This window comes from Cuculus canorus, chromosome 22 (genome assembly GCF_017976375.1).
Source record: "Cuculus canorus isolate bCucCan1 chromosome 22, bCucCan1.pri, whole genome shotgun sequence".
Taxonomy (NCBI): domain Eukaryota; kingdom Metazoa; phylum Chordata; class Aves; order Cuculiformes; family Cuculidae; genus Cuculus; species Cuculus canorus.
This window is the reverse complement of record NC_071422.1, coordinates 337,699-363,638: the sequence shown is the minus strand read 5'-3', so window position 1 is coordinate 363,638 and position 25,940 is coordinate 337,699. Positions and strand designations below refer to the sequence as shown.

The following is a 25,940-nucleotide window of genomic DNA, read 5'->3' as shown; positions in this document are numbered from 1 at the left end:
GCTGCTTCCGCCAGCTAGACAGAGCAGTCCAATCCCTACATGAAAGAAAAAATGATTTGTAAAGTCCTTGTCAGTTCTGCCCTGACAGGTCACTTGGCAGGGCAGGCGTCTGCACTGGCCTTTTCTTCCTCTGATCTAATCAGCTTTAATTGGAAGAATAGATGAGACCTTTTCTTCAAGCTAATTATACAAAACATTGAATTAAACTACTATTAGGATTTCTCCTCACTGTTCACATCAGACGTCTGTTATTTTAACAAACCAACTGATTAACGTTTGCTGTGCAGCCTTCCCTGCCTAGAGCATGCACAAGCATCCCTGACAGGATGGCTGGAAGGTTAATAAAACAGAGAAAATAGGCTGTTCTCCCCAAAACGTCCCATCACACACACCATGACCCAAGGACCTTGTTGTCGGGGCTCTGTAGAATGGTTTGGGTTGGAAGGGACCTCAAAGGCCCCTCCAACTACCTGCCACAGGCAGGGACACCTCCCACTGGATCAGGGGCTCCAAGCCCCATCCAACATGGCCTTCAACACCTCCAGGGATGGGGCAGCCATCACTGCTCTGGGCAACCTGGGCCAGGGCCTCCCCACCCTCACAGCAGAACATTTCTCCCTAAGATCTCACCTCAATCTCCCCTCTTTCAGATCAGCACCGTTCCTCCTCATCCTGTCCCTGCACTCCCTGATCAAGAGTCCCCCCCGCCAACTTTCCTGGAGCCCCTTTCAGCACTGGAAGCTGCTCTGACGTGTCCCTGGAGCCTTCTCTTCTCCAGGCTGAACAACCCCACCTCTCTCAGCCTGTCCTTGTACAGGATGTGCTCCAGCCCTTGGATCATCTCCGTGGCCTCCTCTGGACTCGCTCCAACAGCTCCATATCTTCATGAGCTGAGGACTGGATGCTCCTGTGCCCATCACCGAGCCCTCTGGGCTGCCCTCACCGCGATGACACTGGCATATTTAACAGCTTCAGGAGCTTTTCGGGATAACCTAGCTCCGCAGCAGGACCCGGAGCCCCCGGGAGGTCCCGCTGAGATTCCCCCCACCAACTCACGGCACAGTCGCCGCGCCGCCTTAAGACCGGAGGGGGCGGGGGCGGGGCTGCTTCGTGACGTCACAGGCAGCCGTGGCGGGCTCAAGCCGAGGAGCGCCGAGTGCGGCCGAGCGGAGACGAATCTCAGCCGAACCGAGCCCGAACCAAGTCGAACAGTTACGAGCGGAGCCGAGTGGAGCCGAACTTGAGCCGAGTGGAGCCGAACGTGAGCCGAGCGGAGCCGAACGTGAGCCGAGCGCAGCCGAACCCGTCCGAGCGCAGCCGAAATGCAGCGGGTGGCGGCGCGGGCGCTTCGTGGGTCGCCGTTTCGCCCCATACGGGCACGCTCGGCTCCGGCGCGGGTTCCCCCGCGAGGACTGCTGTATGAGCGGCACGGGGAGCCCCGCGGCGTCCTGCAGTAAGGGGGCACGGGTTGGGGGGCGCGGGGCAGGGTTGCTGTGGGGGTCTTAGGGGGAGATGGACTGGGGTGCTTTGGGAGCTGTACTGGGTGCATTAGGAGCTGTACTGGGGCTCGAGGGGCTCAGGGGGTCTGTACTGGGGTGCATTGGGAGGCTCTACTGGGGTGCAGGGGGACTGAGGTGCAGGGGGCTGTACTGGGGTACATTGGGGGCTGTGGGGTGCAAGGGGAGCTATACTGATGTGCAAGGGAGCTGTACTGGGGTGCATTGAGGGGGGTGCAGGACTGGTGTGCATTGCAGTGGGTGGGTGCAGGAGCAGGAGTGAGACTCAGGTGGGCGTGCACTATAGGGAGGAACATAGGTGCGGGGGGGCCAGGTGGGGGTCGGGGCTAGTGTAGGGTGTAGGGGGGATGTAGATATAGGGGTGCAGCATGGGGTGGAAGTGCAGACAGGGGTGTAGGTCTGGGGGTGCTGGCGAGCTGCTTCTGGGATGTATTGCAGGGAGTGTGGGGTTGCCCACCTTAGGGGAAGCAGGAGAGTATGGGGTGCAGCTCTTGCAGGACCCGCGGGGCCGTGCCAAGGATGCTTGGAGGCCTCTGAGCACATGGGGGGGGACCCTAGGAGGGACCCTGTTCCACATAGTGAGGTCTTGCAGTGGATGTTGGGACAGGGGGCTGCTTTGGAAGGGTTTTCCCTCCCCACCCCCCAGCCGCCTGCTGACAGTTCTTCGATTTGCCTTAAATGCATGTGTTTTTCCCAGAAAGCCCATTCTTGCTTAGTTTGGGATATAATGGGGGGGTCTGAGACCCCGCATTGCTGCACCCTGGCTTCGTCCTTGGTTCCATCACGTTGGTGGAGTTTCCCTTTGAGATCTCAGCTTGTGTCCCATCCCTAAGTCGTGGCTGCCCCATCCCTGGAGGTGTTCAAGGCCAGGTTGGATGGAGCTTGGAGCCCCTGATCCAGTGGGAGGTGTCCCTGCCCATGGCAGGTGGGTGGAACTGAGTGGGCTTTGAGGTCCCTTCCGACCAAGCCAGCATCATGACTGGTTTTGGGGACAAGCAGCTTGTGATTGAAAGCAGTGCAGGATTTTCCTTCTAAAGTAGCCAAAAAGTCCCAGTTTTGTAGATTTTATGCTTTTTTCACAAGGGAGAAGGCCTCAAGGATTCACTGCCCTGCTTGAACCAGCTCAGGTCACCCCTGGAAATGTGGTTGGTGCTGATACGTTATCCAGGTGCATCCAGACACCGCACCCTAGAGTTTTGGGGGATGAACAGTTGCTTTTCCTTATGACCATGTAGTTGTGCAATGGTGCTTGTCACCACTGAGGCCTCCTGAGATTTGTGCAAGGCTGGTCTTGACTTCTCTGTTTTGCAGACTTCTGACAGTACCCGAGTTCCCGTAATGCTAAAAAGGGGCAGGACAAGCCATAAACAGTGGCTTTTTTTTTTTATGCAACGTGCTGAATTTCTTAAGATTCGTGAGCATTACTCTGCTTGGTGACATGGTTTTGTGGGGTGGTTGGCTTTTGGCAGCCTCCATCAACAGTCTATCCGTCTGTCTAAAAGAAATCTGATTTTTTTAGTGGGGTTGAAATTCAAGCAGTGGGTTTGTGCTCAAAGCACTGACGCAGGGATTGAGGGCACCCTGATGACAGTGAGTGCTGATGACACTAAACAGTGTGGTGTGGTTGACATGTTGGAGGGAAGGGGTGGATCCAGAGGGACCTGGACAGGCTGGGGAGGTGGGGCTGTGTGACCTCTTGAGGTTCAACCAGGCCAAGTGCAAGGTCCTGCACGTGGGTCAGAGCAATCCCAGCACAAACGCAGGCTGAAGGAAGAGTGCATTGAGAGCCCTGAGAAGGACTTGGAGTACTGGGGAATGAGAAGCTCAGCGTGAGCTGGCAAAGTGAGCTCACAGCCCAGAAACCAACCATGTCCTGGGCTGCTTCCAAAGCAGTGGGATCAGCAGGTCCAGGGAGGGGATTCTGCCCCTCTGCTCCGTTCTCACGAGACCCCACCTGGAGCCCTGGGTCCAGTTTTGGAGTTCTCAGCACAGGGAGGACATGGAGCTGTTGGAGCAAGTCCAGAGGATGCCACAAAGGAGGGGCTCTTTTCCGTGCAAGAACTGTTTAGGGTTTGTTCCTAATCCTGGCTGAGGGTGTGAGTGTTTGGGGTGAATATGGGCATTGCTGCCTGCTGCTGCCTGTGGCAGAGGGTCTCGATGGGATCATCTGAGTTGGATGTTGATTTCTTCTCATAAGGAGACCAGGCCACAATAATGTGGATGACGTGGGGAATACAGTGATCTTTATTTAAGTCTAATATGTTGTGTAGGGGATACAGGCATCTCTCCAGCTCACACCAAGGTGCAGCAGACATCGTCCTAGTCTGTATTAATGCCCTCTTTCTTTGTTTCTCCCTGTTCAGACTAAAGGACCTCGAGATGGCCAGGCTGGGGGACTCTGATGTCCATGTCAAGATGTTGGCAGCCCCCATCAATCCTGCTGACATCAATATGATCCAAGGTAACACACTGGCTGTAGTTTTTTGCATATTAATTCTTGCAAGATGCTCCCGATGGGTTGTCTCAGAGGGCTTGGAGGCAGCTCCTGGTGTGGGGAGGTTTGGGTTGTGAGGGGCTCCCCAGCTCACTTCTGGCTTCCTGGCAGGGACGTACGCCATCCTCTCCCCACTGCCAACCGTGGGAGGGAATGAAGGTGTTGGGGAAGTGCTGGAGGTCGGGCAGCGCGTAACGGCTCTGAAACCCGGGGACTGTGTCATCCCAGCGGTCACTGGACTTGGTGAGTGCATTCCCCAGCATCCCCCATACCGAGGGCCACAGCAGTGCTGCATCCTCACTTGCAGGCGAGCTCTTCCTCTGCTTTCCCCCACCTGCAGAGCATCTTCTCAGGGGATTTTGGGAATGCTCCAGCCTGCCAGGAGCTGCCCAAGTCTGCACAGAGAGCAAACCCATGGTCAGATGCCATGGGAACCCATCCTTTGGGACCTGGTGCAGGGATTTTAGGGATCCCACAGCAGAACCACTCCTCTGCAAAGCACCGTCGTTGCTGAGTGTGGGTAGAGCCCTGTGCCCCTCCTGCTTACAGTAGTTATACCCAATTGGATGTGACTTAAAATGAAAAACCAGTTCCATTAGTGAATGTTTGTGTAACAGAAGCATCAGTTGGAACCCATTTAGTGCCATATTAGCCTAATCATAAATCTAATGGCCTGGATTGTCTCAGACAAGAAGCATCAGAAAAACTGCTGGAGCTGCGCAAAGGCATGTTCATTCCTTACCTGTTTAGATCTAGGTTCAAGTTTTGTTCTTTCTGCCACTTATTTTCATTTTTAATGTTATTTTGTTCAAAGGCAGCTCAGTTCCCGATCCTCAGGCACAGTGAGTGACACTGCTTATCCTCTGCTGGTGCAAGGGGGCTCCGAGAAGGACGGGAGCTCCGAGAAAAGGGAGCACGTGCAAGAGGGGCAGCAGTGATGCCGTTGCTTATGCTGAACTTGAATTTAGAAATAGTCTCCTTTTCTATAGCATTTTTATATAGTTATAAATCATCACAGCAATCTGTTTCTCTGGAAACAACTGCATTTTTTCATATCTGCTTAGAGCTGCTTTAAAGACCCAGGATAAAGCGTTTAACCTGGGCGGGGCTGTGGTTACATCTCATTACAGTTTTTGCTTTAATAGTGCTCTGATGGGGAAAGCATCCAACAAATGCCTCTTGTGCTCTTCCAAAATGCCAGTGGCCAGAAAAATTGTTGGATCTGATTTAATGTAACAGCTTGGGTTTTGCCTGTTTCCTAAAAGGCTTTTTTGCTTGGTGGGAGAAGGAAAGCAATCTAGTTAAGATCTAAGTATGATATATTTAAACATAAAAGGGGAAGTAAGTGGATGATAGGGAGTTAAATCAGACATAAATACAGAGGGAGTAAATCCAACTAAACCAGCTTTGACTATGTGAGCTCCTCCATCGGATGGGGAGTGCTTCCATTAGCTCTGCATGTCCTCTGCGCTCAGGGAGCCCCTGTCCCATTATTCCTCTGGGAAATGATTAGACTTAGCTGGGTGGTAGATTGTGATGGGCAGCGAGGGCTTTGTCCCCTGCCTCTCACAGTATTTTGGCCATACCTATACGAGAAGTGTTTCAAAATTCACTCTCTGGGATTTAGATGATGCACATTGTGGTGATGCTGCTGCAACTGATGTTAAGGCTCTGGCTTGAAGAAGCTCTGGCTTCTCTTGGCAAGAAGTGGTGCCTTCCCCATCCCTGGAGGTGTTCAAGGCCAGGATGGGTGGGACTTTGAGCAACCTGATCCAATGGGAGTTGAGCTCTCCTAACCGTTTTTCTTTCCTTGCCCCAGGCACTTGGCGGACACAGGGGGTGTTCCCAGAGGAAGCACTGCTGAAGGTGCCCAGTGACATTCCAGTGCTGTGTGCTGCCACCCTGAGCGTCAACCCGTGCACGGCGTACCGCATGCTGGCTGACTTTGAGACTCTGGTGCCAGGTACAGCTTTGCTGGGTGGAAGGGAATCCAGGTGGATTTGATGGTCACTTCTGCCATGAAAGAGACCTCGCCTAGAACCTTGTGTCCAGTTCTGGAGTCCTCAGCACAGAAAGGACATGGATCTGTTGGAGTGAGTCCAGAGGAGGCCACAGAGATGATGCGAGTGCTGGAGCATGACCTCTTTGAGAAGAGGCTGAGAGAGTTGAGGTTGTTCAGCCTGGAGAAGGCTCCAGGGAGAACTTAGAGCAGCTTCCAGTGCTGAAAGGGACTCCAAGAAAGCTGGGGAGGGGCTCTTGATCAGGGAGTGCGGGGATAGGATGAGGAAGAACAGTGCTGAGCTAAAGAGGGGAGACTGAGATGAGATCTTAAGGAGAAATGTTTTGCTGTGAGGGTGGGGAGGCCCTGGCCCAGGTTGCCCAGAGCAGTGGTGGCTGCCCCATCCCTGGAGATGTTCAAGGCCAGGTTGAATGAGGCTTGGAGCAACCAGATCCAGTGGGAGGTGTCCCTGCCCATGGCAGGTGGGTGGAACTGGGTGGGCTTTGAGGTCCCTTCCAACCAAGCCAGCATCATGACTGGTTTTGGGGACAAGCAGCTTGTGATTGAAAGCAGTGCAGGATTTTCCTTCTAAAGTAGCCAAAAAGTCCCAGTTTTGTAGATTTTATGCTTTTTTCACAAGGGAGAAAGCCTCAAGGATTCACTGCCCTGCTTGAACCAGCTCAGGTCACCCCTGGAAATGTGGTTGGTGCTGATACGTTATCCAGGTGCAACCCAAACCATTCCATGATTCTATGAAATTCTGGATTTATTTATATCCAGGTGACTCCGTCATCCAGAATGCTGCCAACAGTGGTGTGGGCCAGGCTGTTATCCAGATCGCCAAAGCCTCTGGCATTAAGACCATCAATGTGGTGAGGGACAGGTGAGTTCCTTGGGATGGGAGAAAGTCCCTGCAGCAAAGGAGCTGCCCTTGACACAGGCTGGAGCCTGGCAGGAGGTCAGGCAAGGCTGGGGACAGGACCTGGTTGTCCTGCCCATTCAACATCAAATTTTCTCCTATGCTTCAGCCCCCATTTGCTCCTCCTAGGTGTCCTCCAGCCTCTGCCCTCTTGTCCCTGAGCTACTCCTGAGTAGGAGAGAGGAGAAGGCAACACTTAGCTTTTTGGCTCATCAAATACATTTTTTTTCCTCTCCTAGACCCGATCTCCCAAAGCTGGTAGAGAGGCTGCTGGCGCTGGGCGCAGATTACGTCATCACAGAGGAGATGCTGAGAAAACCAGAGATGAAAGATATATTTAAGGTACCTTAATGCTGATCCCACTGAAGAGACCATCCAGGACTGTCCTGTTTAGCACTGCAGGGAGAGGTGCAGGGATGGAGGATAGGACATATCTCTCTCTAGATCAGGATTTAGCCCCAGAAGTTAAGGGCTTTTCCTTCTGCCGCGAAGGCCAGACCATAGATTTCTCTCTATGACTTTTAGTTTCCCCAGGTAAATGTTGATCTTAAGGCAGTTGCTCCCTCAAGACCGGCAGTCTCATCCTCAAAAAGGAGCCTTAAAGTTTGAGAATCTTCTTAATAAACTCTTGCAGAACATCCCGAAGCCCCGTCTCGCCCTGAACTGCGTCGGAGGCAAGAGCACTACAGAGATGCTGCGGCACCTGCAGTGAGTTTGGCTGGGTGGTGGCTTGGATGTGGGTCCTGCTCCTGAGCCCCGCAAGCACAGGAGGTGGCTAGACATGCTGTCCACTGATGTGGCCAAGGAGTGAAGAAGTGGGTTTGGAAAACAGCAGTGACTTGAGCTTAACTCATCATCACCACATATTTCGAGTGCTGCAGGTGGCTGGAGGCAGCTGAGGTCCAGTTGGGAAGGTCCCCCAGGTTCTGGGCAGGGGTTACTGGTGTATTTAGCTGCAGATTCAGGTAACAGATTCACTCCCAGGTGTGTGGGAGCGAAAGGAAAGTGGAGCCTGAGGGACAGCTGAGGGAGTTTTGCTGCGAGAACAGCCCCATTGCTGTGGGGCTGGGTTTGTATATGGCAGAGGGGAAGGCTGGAAGGACATAGCTGCAGGTTCAGGACTGGTTTCTGAATGCCCCCTTCCTCTTCCAGGCCTAAAGGGACCATGGTCACCTACGGGGGGATGGCAAAGCAGCCTGTGATGGTGCCTGTGGTGAGTATTGGAGATGTTTTCTATTTTTCTCAGGGCATGTCCCCTATGCCCCGCTGCTGATGTCCCCATCGCACTGCAGGAGCTTGGTTCTCCCTTGCCTGCAGCCAGAGGGTTCTTCTGCTGCTGTCAGCTGCTTGGATGGCAAATTCAGAGCCTCCAACATTCTTTTGCTTTGACCAAAGGGTTCTGTTATGGTACGAGCTGCTTTTGTGGTTAATATGGGCTGTTGTGAAATCCCAGTGGGGAAATGGCATCACAGACACTGAGCATCAAACCCACCTGGATTCCACACCTCAGAGTCCATGACTGCATCCCACTCTGTCTTGACTCCGACAAAAGAAAAGAGTCCGCTAACGAAGGTGCAAGAGTCCTCGTTGCCACCTTCCACCACTGTCACACTGAGAGGGAACGGGTCTTAACTCGAGTGCGTGGCTCCCTCCCTCCACAGAGTGCCTTCATCTTCCGAGATGTGCGACTCCGTGGCTTCTGGATGACCCAGTGGAGGAAAGAGCATGCACAGGGTGAGCTGGATGGATGTAGGGGGAGGGGGGTGGCACTGGCACAGTGGGTCGGGTCAGCACAAGAATGGATGCCAAACCGCTACACCAGGGCCATCCTCATTGCTCTCACTTACGTCATGAGTGCTGACAGGCCTCAGTATGGCCAAAACGCAGGCAACTTGGTTGTATGGCTTGGGTAGGGACCGCAGAGTGCCACCATGGCAGGGGCTCTTGCCCCACGCAACGTGCCAGAGCTGGGAGCACATCATACCCTGGCGTCCCCGGGGCCCTGTCTGGTTTAAGGCAGGTGTTTGCCCAGGGATGGTCTGTGGCTCTGGCCTGGCACAGGACACGTGATGCTGAGAGCTCCCTTCTTCCCTCTCAGACCGGGAGAGCCTGACCAGCATGATGGACACCTTGTGCCAGCTCATCCGGAGGGGGCAGCTCACTGCACCAGCCTGCACTGAGGTCCCGCTCCAGGACTACAAGGCAGCACTGGAAGCTGCCACGAAGCCCTTCACGTCCTCAAAGCAGATCCTGCTCCTCTGAACAGCAGCTCCTGGGCACTGGCAGCCAGAGATTGGTCCTGCCTCACCACAGCCAAGTGTTCCCTGGCTGCCTTGTCCTCAGCCAAGAGGTGCTGAGGGGGAAAAACCCTCCAGAATCAAGGGGTTTTGAACTTCTAGGTGCCCACTTGAAGATTTAAAAGCCTTGGCAGCTTTGCATGGATGTGCAGACTTGCTTCTGGAGGGGGGCTGCAATCTGGCTTCAGCTGGGGGAGTTTGCTGCAAGAGAAAACTCAGGGAGCCTGGGGCTGGTGGCTTGCTCAGCTCGGGGGTGGCAAGGGAGCAGCAGTTTTCCTCACACAGGTTTTTGGGGCTACACTGCTGCCTCCTGCCTGGCTTGGGAGCTGGCAATGTTGTCCTGTGACTTTTTGGCTGCTTTTGGGTGCCTTTGCAGGGAAGCACAGGCGGGTTGCTGCCCAGCTCCCAGCCAGCACAGCCCTGCTGCAGTGCTGCAGCCTCAGAACCCACCTCAATGTCCCCCACTTTCGTTCTGCAGCTGAGAGCTCCCAGCCTGGGACCACTCCCCACAGTGATGCACTGAGAAAAAACAATTTGCTTTTTATTATTTCTAGTTTAGATTCATTTTTCTTTGCCCGGTCTGTGCAATGCTGGTAAGATGTGGCTGCGGACACCCATGCAGGCTGACGGACAAAGACACAAAGGGTGTTCCCAGCCCTGGATGTGTAATCTCAAAAAAGTAAAACAAAAAAAAAAGAGAGAAATGTTAAGTTCCCAAGTGCCAACCAGTGATGCCTCGCCTTTGGGTGCTGTGGGACACCACAGGTGTCATTGTCACCTTGGGGACAGCACTGAGTTGGTGGCGTTTGGACACAGAGACTGGGACTTGGGTGGGGGGGACTCATGCAGGGCAAGGCAGTTTGGGTGATGCTGGACTTGAATTGAGTTGTACTGCTGTTCCTGCTGCCATGACTGATTGTGACGAGAACTTCACGAAAATCAGTCCCTAATGCACATTGGGCTTTGTTCAGATGTTTCTGAGCTGACTCTGGTGCAACAGGGGTGGGGAGGGCACAGCATGGAGGATGGGCAAACTAAACACACTTGGGCTCCTTCACAGACTGGCCCTACCCCTGTCCTAAATCTGGGGATTTTCCATCCAATCAAGTGTAAGTTACAAATGCACAGAAGCAATTCCGAAAGGGTCAGCGCCAAGTCGTGCACTTGGGTTGCAGCAACCCCATGCAGCCCTGCAGGGTCACCACAAAAAGGCAATTTGAGAAAGTTTAGTGTTGGCAAAAAAACCACTAACTACTTGGTCCTAACTAACATGTTTCTACATCCACTACATCACTCGCCACCCAAGATCACTGCAGTTATCCCCAGAGGGGATGGAGGATGGGCAGGAGGAGGCCAAGGGTGCTCCCTACCCCCCTGCAGCCCCTCGGCCCTAGACTGAGCTGGGGCGGAAGAGCCGTGGGCTCCCCAGGAGCTCTGGGGCACTGCTTTGGCTGGAGTGGCCCTGGGTGATGGTGCAGCTGCTGGAGCAGTCCTGGTTGGCTCTTGGCTGGCTTGTGCTCAGCGCTACTGGGCTGCGGATAGCCGGACCTCTCTTCCCGGTTGCTGTTCTCCGCCGCCTCCTGGGTTCATGCCGGCGACCCGGCCTCCGTTTGGGTGCTGCTCTAACTCCGAGCTCCTCCTTGGAGCACCCTAACTTTCTCGCCTTCTCTCGGCTGCTCTCTCTTGGAGCGCTCTCTCTTAGTACCCAGCTCCTCCTTTGAGGGGTCTTCCTTGGAGCGCTCTCCCCAACTGCTCTGCCACGCGGGGCTTTATACACCCTTATGACCTCGTCAGCAGCTGCCTCAGTGATTGGCCTCTTCTCAGGATCCCACGGCTGCAGTAATGAAGTTCAACTCAGCCGGCCTGCGATTATCTCCTTTCCATTCCCCTACACTCCTGGGTCCTTGGCCTTTGGGGGCTGGGGCCAAACCCTTCCCACCCTGAAGGTGACGCCGGGTGTCAACAGAGCGACTGTGAGACTGCAGAGACAGGACAAGGCAATGTGAAAAGAGCGGGTTTTAACACCAACAAACACGGTTTTATTCCTTATTCCTAGGCGAACGTGTTCCTACATCCACAACATCGCTCGCTGCCCAAGATCAATCTCTTCTTTCAGCGCTCGTCCTCCTGCCCGGGGCTGCGAGGGGCTGCAGCCGGGGCTCGCTCTCCTTCCCCGGGGCTTTGCGCCCACGTCCCGAGGAGGTCGGGCTGATCTCTCCGGAAGAAGGGGCTGTGGAAGAAGTGCAGCTGCAGAAGGCAAAGGAGAGGAGTCAGTGTCATCATTTCCAGAAGGACAAAGACAGAGATTCTCTAGCCAAGCCTTTGCCTCGGCAAAGACACCTGTGGCTACAATAAAGGGCTCTCGGTGGGCTGTGAAACCTCCAGCTTAGACTGAATAAAATGTTGGGATGGAGTTTTTGTAAGTAGTGAGCATGCCAGGGTTCTTGGTAGGTGGGAGCAGAGAAGCATAAGGTTTTCCAAGCCTGAAAAATGGTGGAGAACCCCAAATACCACTGGTTTTCAGCTCCCACAGCGTGGAATGCACCTGTCAGACATAACATGATGCTGATGTGTGTCTTGTCAGCGTTCAGCAGATGCCACAGGATGGGAACTTTTGGTGTAGCCGGATAGAAAGTGAGCACAAAAAGAGCCCCAGCGACGGCACTGTGCTTGCCTTTCACAGCAGTAACCAAAGCCCTTTGGTCAGTGCTTCTGCTCCTCCAAAATCCTGCACTGGGAGTTCCTGACCCTGAGACAAACCTGGGCCGTGTGCTCCCACCCTCTTCTTCCCCACCTGCCTGGGAAAGGTTTCTTCTACCTGAAGGTGACCCTTTCCTCACCAAAGGTCTTGAGGGTTCTCTCATGGGGGAGGAACTCGCTTACCCTGCCCAGAGAAGATCCTGCAGCCGCTATGGCTTGTAGCTCCTCAATGGAGATAGAGATGGCAGAATCTCCTTCCATCAGCTGGAATCCATGGAGGTTCAGTTGGAGGATGAAGTCTCCCATGGACTCTGTTGGAAAGACCTTCCTCCCCAGCACTTCCTCGCGGAAGAGTTCTTCTGCAATCACGATGCAGTTGCCATTGTTGGCCCACCAGATTGACTGGAAGTGATGGCTGCAAATGATCTGCCAGAGCTTCTTGAGGAACCTGCTGGCTGAAGAGGGGCTGGGTTCAGCACAGCTGTCCTCCCAGAGAGGATAATGAAGGCCGGGGAATCTGCACTCCTCAGGCCTACCTTGAAAGTTCTCTCTGGAGAGAGGTGCGCTGGCAGAATCCCTGGGTGCCGCCATATCACGCCCTGCGTGGTTGGGAGAAGATGAAGGCACCCAACTAGGCTCCTCCATGTCAGAGGATGAGTCTGGCGAAGGTGACTCCATGTTATTTCTCATTGCTCGAGCTCGGGGACTCGTCCCTTTCCCTGAGCAGCAAGACTGTGTCCTGCCTGTCAGCGGGCTGAAGGGCTGTGGTGTCTGATGCCCGGGCAGCAGCTCAACAAGTGTCCTGGGCTCAACTGTGACCTCACTGTCTGGCACATGTCTTCTGGTGACAGGAGGTAGAAGAAAGCACGAGTTCTAAAAAGACCTGTTGTCTTCTAGAAATGCAGCTTGCGACTGCAAGAAATTGGTGCCCCAGCTCAGAACATGGATTTGGGTTTCTCTCGCAGGGCCACGGTGCAGCACCAGCCTGTTCCTCAGGCAATCATCAAATCACAGAACCACTGAAGTTTGGAAAGACCTTTCAGATCAAGTCCGGCCGTAACCCTGACACTGCCACAAGCCCACCACTAAACCACAGTCTGAACAAGATCCACATGGCTTTTCAATCCCTCCATTTTTAAATCCCTGGGCAGCCTCTTCCAGCGCACGACAGCCCTTTCCATGAAGGAATCTCTCCCAGTACCCAGTCTAAACCTCCCCTGCTGCAGTTTGAGGCCATTCCCTCTCGTCCCATCACTGGTCACTTGGGGGAAGAGCCCAGCACCCACTTCACCAGAACCTCCTCTTGGGGAGCTGCAGAAGTCTTCCTGCAGCCTCCTCTTCTCCAGGATGTGGGGAAAAATGGCATTTAGGCATGTGCGAGAGGGACACTGTCAGTCATCAGCGGGAATGAGGGACGGTGGAGAGCATCCAGGGATGGAGATATGTCTAAAAGGATTGAGGGCCTCTCGAAGATTCCCAGGGAGGGATGGGCTCTTTCCCCAGGAAAGAGAATCCCTGAGCCTCCCAGCTTTTCCGGCCCAAGGAGTGTCATCTACTTCTTGTATCACTGCTACTCCTGAAGGGGCTGCAGGAAAGCTGGGGAGGGGCTCCAGATCAGGGACTGCAGGTATAGGATGAGAACTAATAGCTACAAACTGGAGAGGGGCAGATTTAGTCTGGATGTAAGGAGGAATTTCTTCACCGTGAGGGTGGGGAGGCCCTGGCCCAGGTTGCCCAGAGCAGTGGAGGTATTCAAGGCCAAGTTGGATGGGGCTTGGAGCAGGGGTGGCATGGCAGGGGTAGAACTGGATGGGCTTTGAGGTGCCTTCCAACTCAAACCATTCTATGAGTGTATGAGTGAGATGAGATCTTAGGAAGAAATGCTTTGCCATGAGGGTGGGGAGGCCCTGGCCCAGGCTGCCCAGACCAATGCTGGCTGCCCCACCCCTGGAGGTGTCCGAGGCTAGTTTGGATGGGGTTTGGTTCCCCTGATGCAGTGGGAGGTGTCTCCGCAGGTGGGGGTGAGCCCCACCGCAGGAATTTTGCACCGTTGCCACTTTAAGGCGGGGCGGTGGGAGGGGCGGGGCGTGCGGTGACGTCATTGGCGCGGGGCCGCCGCGATGCCGCGCGTTTACATCGGGCGGCTGAGCTACCAGGCGCGCGAGCGGGACGTGGAGCGGTTCTTCAAGGGTTACGGCAAGATCCTCGAGGTGGACCTCAAGAACGGGTGAGGCTGCCGGGGCCTCGGGGGCATGCCTGGATTCCCATGGCAACGGGGGGGGGGGGGGGGGGGGGGGGGGGGGGAAGGCAGGATGCTGGGCCCTTATGGTAGAAGGGGGGACGAGGGAGCAAGACGCCTAGGTTGCCATGGCAACAGCCCCCGATCTGCCCCTCGCAGGATGCTGCGCTTCTATGCTTAAGGGAGTCGGCAGGACGCATGGGTTGCCATGGCAGTGGGTGGAGCAGGATGCTGGACCCCTATGGTAAAAGAGAGGTGCAGAGCGCCTTGATTCCCTTGAGGTGATAATGGAGGGGGTGCGGGATTTCCGTCGATGGGGAAAGAGGGGTGGGGTGTCATGGTAATGGAGGGTGGGGGCAGGACACCTCGTTTGCCATGGTAAAGAGGGGAGGCCCAAGACTCTCCGGTCTCTATGGTAAAAGGGGGTGGGAGGCAGGATGCCTGAGTTGCCTTGGCAGCATAGAGGGTGCCTGAGGCCCTGACTCAGTTGTTGGGGTTCTGGGAGCAAAGAGGGGAGGTCATTGGGCTCTTGTTCCCTGCTGTGCGGAGGGGTGGTCCTGAGGGCTCCCCTTCTGCACTCCAGGGTGAGCCCCCAGGGGTTAACAAGGCCATACGCAGGACAACGCTCACAGACACCCCCCAGAAACCCTCTTGGGGGCCGGACCCCTCCTTTGCAGGCAGTGTCACAGCAGCAGAGATCTCTTCTTGCAACTTCAAGGTCAGGATGGTGGCAGCAGCTGGCAGAGGGGGGAGGGGTCCTGGCCTCCTAAAACCCACCATAGCCCTTGTGCGCTCCACTCTTTGCTGTTCCAGCAACTGGCCCCTTCCTGCATCCAGAGGGGTTGGATCCCACTACTCAAGGACCTGCCCAAGGCACTCAGCTGTGGGTTTTCCAAGAGAAAACACATGGTTCGTTTTGGTGGCTTTTTCTCCACCACTTAAAGCTCCATGAGTGCTGGTGTTGTTATTTTTACCTGAAACCCAGCATGAAGCCTGGCTTAGGAAGACTGAGTAGAATACAGATTTATTATTGTTAGTCAGGAAAACCAGTTCTTAATTTCACTTTAGAAGCAGGGAAGCAGAATCTCTTGTAAAAGTCAGTATTTGGGCATAAAAAAAAGGACTCATTAAGTTTTTACACTAGCCATGCTGGTGGGTGGACGTAGAACGGGTTTATAAGATGAATAAAGTCCATTACTAAAACAAGCGAGTGTGCATGTGTCCGTGTTTTAACAAACAAGGCTTTACTGAAGGTTGCCCATCACTGAAATATCCCAGTGCTCCGTGTTCCAGCCCCACTATGCATCCTTGAAATGGCTTTGGAGAGGTCAGTTTTCCTTTTGCTTAGCCGCCAAGTTAAATATTTCTGTTTCGTAAACAGATGTTGGGAGGAAAGAACGAACGAAAATTCCTCAGCAGATTTAGAACTGCCGAGTTCTGTGGCTGATGAGGCTCATGGCCTTATCTCCTTGCTTGTATTGGAAAACACCTACCAAGGAACAGCTCTGCAATCCCAGCTTGGAACCATCTGCAGGGAGCTGGTGTGGGTGTGCTTGAATGGCCCAAATAGTATCAGGTCCAGATAGGAGGAGAACACAGCCTACCTGAATCCAGAATCCCAGTGCTCCGTATGGAATACGCTCTCTTCCAGAGCTAAGGTCATTTTATAACTTACCATGAGGGAGGCAGAGCTTGCAATTTGCAGATAAGGAAGGAATGCAGGATGCCCAAGATAACATAATTAAGTTGCTGTTCACCATGCTGTTCGCCTCTTTGGTACAGTTACTTCAGCTGCAGAGTGGGTAGAGCTCAGTCTGTATTTCTGGGATTGACCCAACACTTTAATTCCTTTTCTGGCTGTATATTCTGAAGCTGTAGGATTGGAGTCAAATTCCATTTTAACAACGGATCTGACTGAAGCTGTCCAATTTTGTGTCTCCCCGCTTGGGACAGCCTCACATTGTGCTTTTGCCGAGGTTCTTTGCTGTGGGCTCTGTTCATCCTCTCATCTGTTCTCCCTGAGTTATTTTTAGCAGCGCTTAGCAAATGATTAAAAATTACCACGCAGTGTTGGACTTGAGTGATCCTTCCCATTTCTTGTGGGAAGCTGTGGGCTATCTTCAGGCTCAGCTGCCAGCAGTTTAACTCTTCCATATCAATGAAGCCGAAACACTTCAGCAAGAGGACGAGACTGCAATGTGATATAGCACGGTCCGGAAAGCTTAGCTGGGTCTCACTTGCTGTTGAGTGTAATTTAAGCTTGCAATTCAAATGCAGTTTTTACTGGAGGAGAGGATGGTAAAAGAAAAAGCCAGTTTCTGTAGGATTCTCCATTCCAAGTTGCAGTTCTAATTGTACACTCCTAGTTTTCAGATTCTTTTCTCCTACTTGGAACCATGTTGGCAGCTGGAGCTGTGCGTGGCAGTCGTGTTTGTACTAAGTGACCAGAAAATGGGACTTTTCAGCCTGTTTTTTGTCTTTTATACCATGCTAAATGCCAGCTGCCATAACTCTGAGAGCTGTCAGTGGTGGGAAAACCAGTCTGCAGGCTCGCCAGGTTAAAAAACTGTTCTGCCTCTGTGCCTGTCCGCCCTGCCTCGCCCTCACCAGCTTCCAGAATCCATGGCTTTGTCCTCACTAAATACCTGCAAGTCAGAGGGATGGAACTTTCCCAGTGGACTGAGGAGCACGGATCAGAACTCAGAGCTTTGACCTTCAATGCTTTCCTCCACTGAGGTTCAAATTCTGTATTTGTTGCAAGAGAAGTGATTTGATTTCCCTGCAGAGGGAAAGTATTTAATGTATTTAAATATCAAAGTATTTAATGCCCATTAACTTCAATTAGAGCAACTGGTATTAAAGTCAAATTGGTGTCACAACATAATGATGCCCAGTCCACCTGTATGGCGGTAAGGTGAAACATGACTGTGAATGAACTGGGGTTTGAGTCCAGTGGGTTTTTTTTCTTCTTTTTGGCAATATTGGGGTAAATAAGGTGAGATTTTGATTTCTTTTTGCTGTAAGGTGTTCAGTTGTGCCAAGAGACCAGAGATTCTCAGTGATGTTTTTCATCAGTGCAGAAACTTAAAAGAATCCCTCCCAAATCTCTCATTTAATTGTAGAAAATCATGTTTTTCCTTTCATGTAGGATTTAAAAAAGAACCCAGCACCTTCCGGAGGTTTGGTCTATTGAAACTCAAATGCTTTTTGAGATTGTACCTTCAGTGGCTCATTTGAATGAGTGTTTTGTTTCAAGCAACCTGAAAATGCTTTTCCTTGCTGACACCCCACTACTGGCTGTGGCCTGCTTGGAGCAGGAGGACTGACAGGCACTGTGCTCCTACATCTCTGCCGCTCCCAGAACCTCCTGGCTACAGTGTTAGTCAGCTTATGGCTCGAGAAGACAGACTGAGTGGACCACAAGCCATCTACAGGTTTACTTCCAGGAATAATTTTTAGGGCTGGACGCATTGCATTCTTCATTCCAAACAAAGCTGAAGCCAGGAGTCAATTTTTACCTGTATCCTCCTCTGTGGCCGCCAGTGTTGATGCCTGCGTGTCCCAGGCTCACCCATCTGGAGATGCTGGAGGAGCGATGAGGTGCAGTGAGCCCGTTTTGAGCACCGTATGAAGCAAATGCGTGATCTGAAATCCAGAAAACTGCCAAACCATCAACTTGGTTTGTTGAGAGGAGAGCAGGGTGAGAGTTGAGCAGGTCCCTTTTTGTTGGAGCCTGCAAAGCAGCTGCTGAATCGACCCTGCAGACACAGGTCCAGCTCAGGTGCATTTGCTGTCCATCTAAACTTCATGGTTTTTTAGCTGTGTGGGGACAGCAGCATTGAGGGACGCTGGTGCATGGGACTCATGCTTCTGGGCATCTTCAGCATCAGCCGTTGAAGAGTAGTGGGGGAAATTTGACACCTGGGGAATGGGCTCGGTGCTGGTCCTGGTGGGCTGTTATGGAGAGGGGGAGCAGCTGGAAGGACGAGAAAGATGAGGGTCTGCCTTTTATTTCAGTTATTGAGTAACTGTAGAAAATCAGGTTTTTCCTTTCATGTAGGATTTAAAAAAGAACCCAGTGCCTTCTGGAGGTTCAGTCTATTGGAATTGCTTGGGATAAGGATGTACTCCAGTAACTTCTCCCTTTTTTGATACATGAACAGAAAATGGTGTAGCTTCCCATTAGCTGAAGTAAATTGCATTGACACTTTTAGTAAGTACTTTTATGCCACATACGAAGTGGTAATGGTAGACACTTAAAAGAAGATTTACTTGCCCTGATGTCACGTAACAGCAGGTTCAGATGCTGTAGTTAAAGCTGTGTCAGCAGTTGTGGCTTTCTGTGGTGCAAAACTCAAATTCTCTGCTTCTGTCTTCTCTGAAGGGGTTTGATTCATGTCTTTAGCTCATATGGTGCTATATTATCTATCTTCAACAGGTGGATCAGTATTGCTTTCATTTCTGAGCCATGTTTGGTATAGTTTTTAGTATTCTTTAAATGCAAGTGATCTCCAGGTTTCATAGAATTGTAGAATCCTAGAATGATTTGGATTGGAAGGGACTGTGAAGGTCATCCAGTTCCAATCCAAACCATTGACAGGGACACCTCCCACTGGATCAGGTCACTCAACCTGACCTCCAACACCTCCAGGGATGCGGCAGCCACAACTGCTCTGGGCAATCTGGGCCAGGGCCTCCCCACCCTCAGTGAAAAAAATTGTTTTATAATATTTAGTGTAAATTTCTCCTCTTTTAGTTTAAAAGCATTACCCCTTGTCCTATCACTACAGGCCCTGCTAAAAAGTTTTTCCCCATCTTTCTTATAAGCCCCCTTCAAACATTGAAAGGCCACAATAAGGTCTGCTTAGAGTCTTCTCCAGGCTGAACAACCCCAACTCTCAGCCTGTCCTCATATGGGAGGTGTTCCAGCCCTCTGATCATCCCCATGGCCTCCTCTGGACTCACTCCAACAGATCCATGTCCTTCCTGTGCTGAGAACTCCAGAGCTGGACTGGACACAGGGCGCCAGGAGAGGTCTCACCAGAGCAGAGGGACAGAATCTGCTCCCTCAACCTGCTGGCAATGCATCTTTTGAGGCAGCCCAGGATACAGTGGCCTTCTGGGCTGCAAGTGCACGGTTTTTGTGTCAGCTTGTTTGTCTGTCTCAAAGAAGGAATGTGTTCTGTCCAGTGTGCGATCCGGGTGACTGAGTCCCCCCTGAGCTACTTCAGGGTGTGTTTCTGGGAGTCGTAGAATGACCTGAGTTGGAAGGGAGCCACAAGGATCATTGAATCCAACTCCTCTCCCTGCACAGGACAACACCAACATTCACACTGTGGGCCTGAGGGTGTTGGCCAAATGATTCTGCAATATTGTTCTGCTGTGCTCTGTTGAATTCAGGTATTCCTCTATTATTTTAGCTTCAAATGCCTGTGCATTTATTGCCTTGAAAGTGCTGGTGGTACCAGGCACTTCACCCTGTAAGCAATTGCTTCTAGGGTGAGATCTCACTAAAAGGTTTGAGCTTGCTTGCTCTATTTTTGGAATCGAAGGGAAGAAAGTTCCAATTTAAATGGTTTTATAATGACTGTGATTGTTTCAGTTGTTACAAATCAATCATGCTTGTTTCTTCCATGAAGCTACAGCCCTTGCATGAGAAAGCAGCTACCTTATTTGTGGTCTTTGGAGCTGTTCTGGAGCATTTGCTTAATCTGGGTGCTATACACAGCAAAGCTGTAGGCATGGGGTGGGAGACGGTGAGAAAGCCTGAAAATGAAGTGACCTGATGGTATTTTTGTATCAGGGATTCGTTCTGGATCATTTAAAATGCCAGCGCACACAAAATCACCCTCTGTGGCTTGCTTAGGCCAGAGTTCAGGATTATGTGTTTGCCTGCAGCAGTCAGAGGGGTCACAGCTAGACAACTTGCTCTTGCCAGGGGACTCTGGAGCCTGGATCTGGTCTTGGCAAGGAAAACAATGTTTTTAATAAAGAGGCATAACACCATATTCAGTGGGTTTGTGGGGCAGTGCTCGTGACCTTGAGCCCTTCAGGAGACTGCACGGATGTTCCTCTAAGGGGAAGTATGGAGAGGCTCTGCAGAGACCTGCTGGGAGATAGGAGCAGGTTTGAGCACAGGCACCTTAAGTTCACTTCTTCCCAAGTGATTCTCTCTCTCCCTCTCTCCAGGTATGGCTTTGTTGAGTTTGATGATCTACGAGATGCAGACGATGCTGTTTATGAGCTGAATGGTAAAGATCTTTGTGGGGAGAGAGTGATCGTGGAACATGCCAGAGGCCCACGGCGTGACAGCAGTTACGGTTCTGGACGCAGTAAGCACTACCATGCATTTGTGTCCGTGGCTTATTTTGAATAAAACATCTTTTGCTCATTCTTTTAAAAAAGTAACTTTAAATGAAAACAATGAAGTTGTGAATAGTGCTCTGTAACTGTAAATGTAACCATTGAACTGAATATTTATTAACTTGCTGTATTAAACTATTTCAATTGATAAATTAATAAACACAGTTTCTTGTACCATTTTTATTATTATCATTTCTTTTAACTATTTGAATGGTTTATTTACAATGTGATGTTTAACATAGACTTAACAAAGACCTCAATGTTTTAATTAAAAGAGTCCTTTGAGGCTAAGATGGCTACCCGTCCCATTTGCTGACCCTGGGTTACCTTTCCATGAGTGGCTCTTTGAACTTTGTGGCCCTTGGCTGACCAAAAAAAAGGAAGCCATTTGACGACTGCAACCTTTTCCCATTAGACCTGGGTGGTGAGGATCCCAGGGGTTAGAGACAGATGAGATTAATCTGAAATAGGTGCCTGAAAAGCTTTATTCGTATCAGATATTCAGAAAACCTATAAGCAAAGTAAGTAACATTAGAAAACTGATTTAATTCTGTTTCTTCTTTCAAACTGTTTAAAAAGTAACTTAAATTTAATTGCGCATTAACTATAGTGTAATTATAATTATGTGCTTGTAGTAATTTCTTTTTTGATGCTTTGGATCTTTGTAACACTTTATATGAGGGGGATTGAGTTTAGACTAGCGGGTGGGTGAGTTTTTAATGCATTTGCAGTCATACGGGGCAGAACAGTTCTCGTCTGGGATGTAGAGCGAGCGCTCCATTTCCCTAGTTGAAGTACTGCTGTCTGCTTGTCACCTCCTAAAGGTGGATATGGTTATAGAAGAAGCGGAAGAGATAAGTACGGTCCTCCCACCCGTACAGAATACAGATTGATTGTGGAAAATTTGTCAAGCCGCTGCAGTTGGCAGGATCTGAAGGTATGGGGTCCCTTTCCTTACCCTCTCTCTGTTAAAGAGCACAAAGGGTAAAAAAAGTTAGCTGCTGTTTCAACAAGGCAGTTGTGTTCTTGACTCCAACTTGTTAATAAGTCTGTGTGCATGTATGCATACAGGTAGATTTTAGGAGCAATACACACATTAAGTCAATATGGAGTCGTATTTGCATATATGAAATCATTACTGCAGTGCTAGGAGCTGCACCTGCAGACTCAGCGTCACTGAGAGGAGAACTTTCTTCCTTGACACAAACCAATACAGGTGTGTTTTATCATATCTTTAAGCCCTGTCAAAACAGACTTGTGCCAGTGGCAGGATTCACTGCAGATGGAGGAGTTCACCCTTGGCACGTTGGGTTTTACTCATCAACGCGTAAGGTGCTAGAGGTGTTTGAAAATGATAGCATTGTTCTTCCACAGTCTCTGTTAAGCATTTCCGCATCATGTAAAGCTGTTATAAAAGTTTCAGGGAAAAGATACTTCCAGAATGAGCAATCATGCAAAACCACTGCCAAAAGCTAATATTTCTCAAAGTCCAATGATGTGGGGAGTGATTCTTGGTACTGGGTAACACTGTGTAGTCCACAGTACCTCAGAGTATGCCTAAGGCGACGTGTTGACTTGTGATTGTATACTTGGGGGGCAGGACAGGGAGCAGGATTGCATCAGGAGGCGCAAAAAGACAGTGTTTCCTTGTCAAACTTAGCAGCAATGGTTAAAAATGCTTGTTCTTACAGGAACGCTTTCTTTTATGGTTCTCTTTTAAGGATGTGTAAAATTTGTTCTAAACAAACTTTGCCGTAGTAGCAACTGGTCTGTAATTGAATATGTAACACTAGTTCAGGTACGTACCGAGATTCTTCCAATGTCCTCTGTTGTTAATGCTTCGCACCATCAATAGCTTGTCTTTGCTTCTGGTATTACAAATTTTAAGTAGAGCATGGCATGGTTAATCCTCTACTGGATGTGTTGCTCTTTCTGAACAGCTTTCATCGCAGTGTACTTAAGGTGGCAGTAAAACAGACTGAACTGGAGTTATGTGCCCCGTTTCCGTTGCAGCCAGTCTGCAGCAGCTGAAAGCTGTTCCTGTCCGGCTGGCTCGGAGTCGAGCAGCATGGCCCTCCCTGATACACATTTCTTTAATTGAAACAGAGAAGCCAGGAAGCATGAAGTGGGGAAATGAGTTGAGTTTTTCCTTGGGGGGGGTTTCTTCCAGCAGAATGAGGTGTGCTGCTGAGGTGGAGGATGAAGGAAAGTCTGCTTGCCTCTTGTCTTCTTGCATCTTCATATTCGGCCCTTAAGTTTATCACCTTTCCCAATTACCTTTAACAACATGATGTAGAGAGCAAGCATTTAATTTCTTTAATAACCTTTGTAATTTGAAACTAATCATAGTCCAGAGTGTATTTATGTGAAGCTTGAAGTGGGAGACCTTAAATTATCGCTGGGCTCAAAACTCTCAACCTCCCTCTTGGTCTGATCACACAAACTCTGAAATCAGTGTGTTATTTGCTTGCTCAGAAACCTTAGCACTACAAATGAGGTTTGCTTAAAACGCACGCTGACGTCACTGTGAATAGAAAAGAGTGTGAGCATTGTTGCAGCAATGCACAGGGTCAGCCTGAAATCCTGGCTCTGTATTCGAGGCAATGGTTATTCTGTCCTCTTCCTCTAGGATTATATGCGTCAGGCAGGGGAGGTGACATATGCAGATGCACACAAAGGAAGGAAAAATGAAGGTGTGATTGAGTTCAAATCCTATTCTGACATGAAAAGAGCCCTTGAAAAGCTGGACGGGACAGAAGTAAATGGCAGAAAGATTAGATTAGTGGAAGACAGACCTGGATCAAGACGGCGCCGCTCTTACTCTAGAAGCCGAAGCCATTCGAGGTATGTGTCATTTAAACGTCACTCGGGCTGAATCTGACTGCAATCACAGGAATATACAGCAGGTTCCAAAGCTCCTTGGAAGTGTTCAGAGTTCTCAATAAATCTAATTTTGGAGAATTGGTTGGTTACCTGGCAGTAACCAAGGGAAAGAGGCCTCTGTTCAGAGATATGTCCATTGGTGGGACATCTGCTAGCTGAGCACCCAGCAGCGTGCTGTGATTCTTCCCAGCTGTGTCATGCCCACAGTCCCTACTGTCTGGCAGGAGAGCGCTGCCGGGCAGGTGGACCTTGGCAGACAGAGTGAAACAGAAGGTGCTTCTAATGCTTTGTCTCTGAACGTTGTGTTCTCTTGGAAGCACCAGAACTGACAGTACTTTCTCAGCTTGGAAAGCCCCTGCTGATCTGTATTTCTTAGTGATTTGCTGGTTTTGTTGTATGATTGAGAGAACAGCTTCAGCACATAACACAAGTATTCTGCCCTCTCTGTCCTGGGGTAGAGCTTGTTGCAGGAAGCTCATGCAAACTTCTGCTGTTCATGGAACAGCTTGCTTTGGAATCAGAGCCTGAAACCAAAGCTTTACCTTGGAGTCTCACTGTATTCAAACTCTGACATGATTGGGAAAGTGGTTCTCCTTTCATTGCCTTAAATAAGGGTGCATATTTTCTTCCAGATTAGGAACCATCCTCAAGTCCAGACACTGCAGCAGGGGATGGGCAGGGGGGTAAAAGGGTACTCTGCTTTTAACTGTATTGTTTAACACTTTCACTGGCTGCTTGAAAGGTGCTTTAGGACAGTGGGGTTTTACACCCTGGGGCGAGGGGACCACAAGCTCTCTGTTGACATGAGCTAACGTTAAGCTGATTGGTTTTGTTCCAGGTCTCACTCTCGAAGCAGACATAAGAGCAGGAGCCGCAGTGCCAGTAGCAGTCGCTCCAAGAGTAGATCAAGATCCAGGTACGTCCTTGGGAGGGAAGAAATGGAGCTGCCCACTTAAATGAGAAGCATCATCCTAAATGTGCAGTAGAAAGACTGTTTCTTCTTTTCCCTATGATATGATGCATAGTATTTCAAGCTCAAGCCACACTGAAGTGGAGCTGTTTGTTGCCTTTGTACTTCCAGGTCTGTGTCCCGTTCCAGAAGCAAGAGCCGTAGTCGAAGCAAGAGCCGTAGCAGAGGCCAAAAAGAGAAAAGCAGGACTCCAAGTAAAGAGGATAAAAGTAGGAGCCGCAGCAGGAGTGCAGAGAAATCCCGAAACAAAAGTAAAGATAAATCTGAGGTCAGCCTCCATAACAGTGATGAGAAAACAAAGAGCAGGAGCCGCAGCAAGGAAAGGAGTAGGAGCAGGAGTGGAAGTAAGGACAGGGGAGAGACAAGGGAGGGTGTGAGGAGTAGGAGCAAGGAGAAGAGCATTAGCAATGCTAGAAGCAGAAGCAAGAGCAGGGATGAGAGCAGGAGCAGGAGCCACAGTAAGGATAAAAGGAAAGGTAGGAAGAGAAGCAGGGAAGACAGCAGAAGTAGAAGCAGGAGCTGCAGCAAGAGTGAGAAAAGCAAGAGGCGCAGCAAGCGAGACAGCAAACCAAGTAGCAAGAAGAAAAGGAAGGACAGTCATGAGCAGTCCAGGTCAGCCTCCAAAGAAAAGGAGCACCTGCAATCAGAGTCTGGCAAAAAAGAGGCAAAAGGTGAGGGTGAGGATGCAGCTGCATACCAGGTGCCTCGCTCCAGGTCTAGGTCGATTTCAAAGTCAAAACCAAATGTCAAATCAGATTCTCGTTCCAGGTCTAAATCCATTTCAAAGCCTAGGTCCAAGTCTAGATCTAGTTCTGCCTCTAGGTCACACTCCCGATCACGGTCAAGGTCTCGCTCCAGATCCTAAACTTGCTGCAACCACTCTTGGAATGGCTGGAAAAGTCTTTGGTACATGTTTAGTAGTTGTAGAACAAGTGATTGCAGTAGAAAACATGTCTGTGCTGTGTATTTTTAACAACCCTGGTGGTATGTCTCTTTTTGTCAACTGCAGTGCTCCTTCCCTGCTGTGCTCTCCGGTGCAAGACTGTTCAGCTTATTTTCTCTCTGATAGAAATGTTCTCTTTAAATATAACTCCTCCCAGAGCTCCAGAATTGGCCTGTTTTCAGGAAGAGCCTCGCAGAGAAGGAGCGCTGCCCCTCCGTGGGTTTGTGAAATTGCAGTGACTGGTAGGTAGGTCTGACAGCCTCAGCAGTCTTTGCCCATGAATCAATGCTCTTCGATGTATGCCTTTTAGTGGAAGTGCTAAGTCTTAAGTTCCATACTACTTTTCTTTCATATTTTTTGGACTTGTAGTTGTGAAATAGCACAGTCAAAAGGCAAGGAGAAAAAGGTACTTGCAGCAATCTATAGGGAAAAGAAGTACAGTTCCATATTCTGGTATTGTGACAAAAATCCTTGTTTTATATTAAATTTTTTTATTTTATTTTTCCTTGTCTTGCAAAGTACGGTGATTCCTGTTTCCATGAAATTGGAATAAAGACTATTTTTGCTTTATGACATTTGGTGGTGGCTCCATGAAGCTATGTTGTGATTGTCACTG

General features: G+C 50.5%; 2 protein-coding genes across 4 annotated transcripts; both read left to right on the top strand.

Annotated features, from left to right (window-relative positions):
• The first annotated feature begins 1,124 nt into the window (after positions 1-1,124).
• On the top strand, positions 1,125-11,684 carry MECR (mitochondrial trans-2-enoyl-CoA reductase). Of its 3 annotated transcripts, XR_008453300.1 has the most exons (11): positions 1,130-1,453; positions 3,881-3,978; positions 4,123-4,254; positions 5,831-5,974; positions 6,791-6,893; positions 7,169-7,271; positions 7,564-7,637; positions 8,082-8,142; positions 8,591-8,663; positions 9,028-9,279; positions 11,283-11,406. XR_008453300.1 is itself a non-coding variant. In XM_054086363.1 (10 exons), exons 1-10 carry the CDS (start codon positions 1,323-1,325, stop codon positions 11,579-11,581), a joined length of 1,218 nt encoding a protein of 405 aa, XP_053942338.1. In that variant the 5' UTR covers positions 1,125-1,322; the 3' UTR covers positions 11,582-11,684. The 3 variants fall into 3 exon arrangements, 2 of the variants coding, with proteins under 2 accessions (XP_053942338.1, XP_009559492.2); XM_054086363.1 differs by lacking the exon at positions 9,028-9,279 and having other exon boundaries at positions 1,125-1,453; positions 11,283-11,684; XM_009561197.2 differs by lacking the exon at positions 11,283-11,406 and having other exon boundaries at positions 9,028-9,779.
• Positions 11,685-13,999: 2,315 nt separating this feature from the next.
• SRSF4 (serine and arginine rich splicing factor 4) lies at positions 14,000-25,788 on the top strand. The gene is made up of 6 exons (XM_054086362.1): positions 14,000-14,153; positions 20,355-20,497; positions 21,353-21,465; positions 23,158-23,372; positions 24,250-24,327; positions 24,493-25,788. The coding sequence occupies exons 1-6, from the start codon at positions 14,047-14,049 to the stop codon at positions 25,244-25,246; spliced, it is 1,410 nt and encodes a 469-aa protein (XP_053942337.1). The 5' UTR covers positions 14,000-14,046; the 3' UTR covers positions 25,247-25,788.
• Positions 25,789-25,940: the final 152 nt, after the last annotated feature.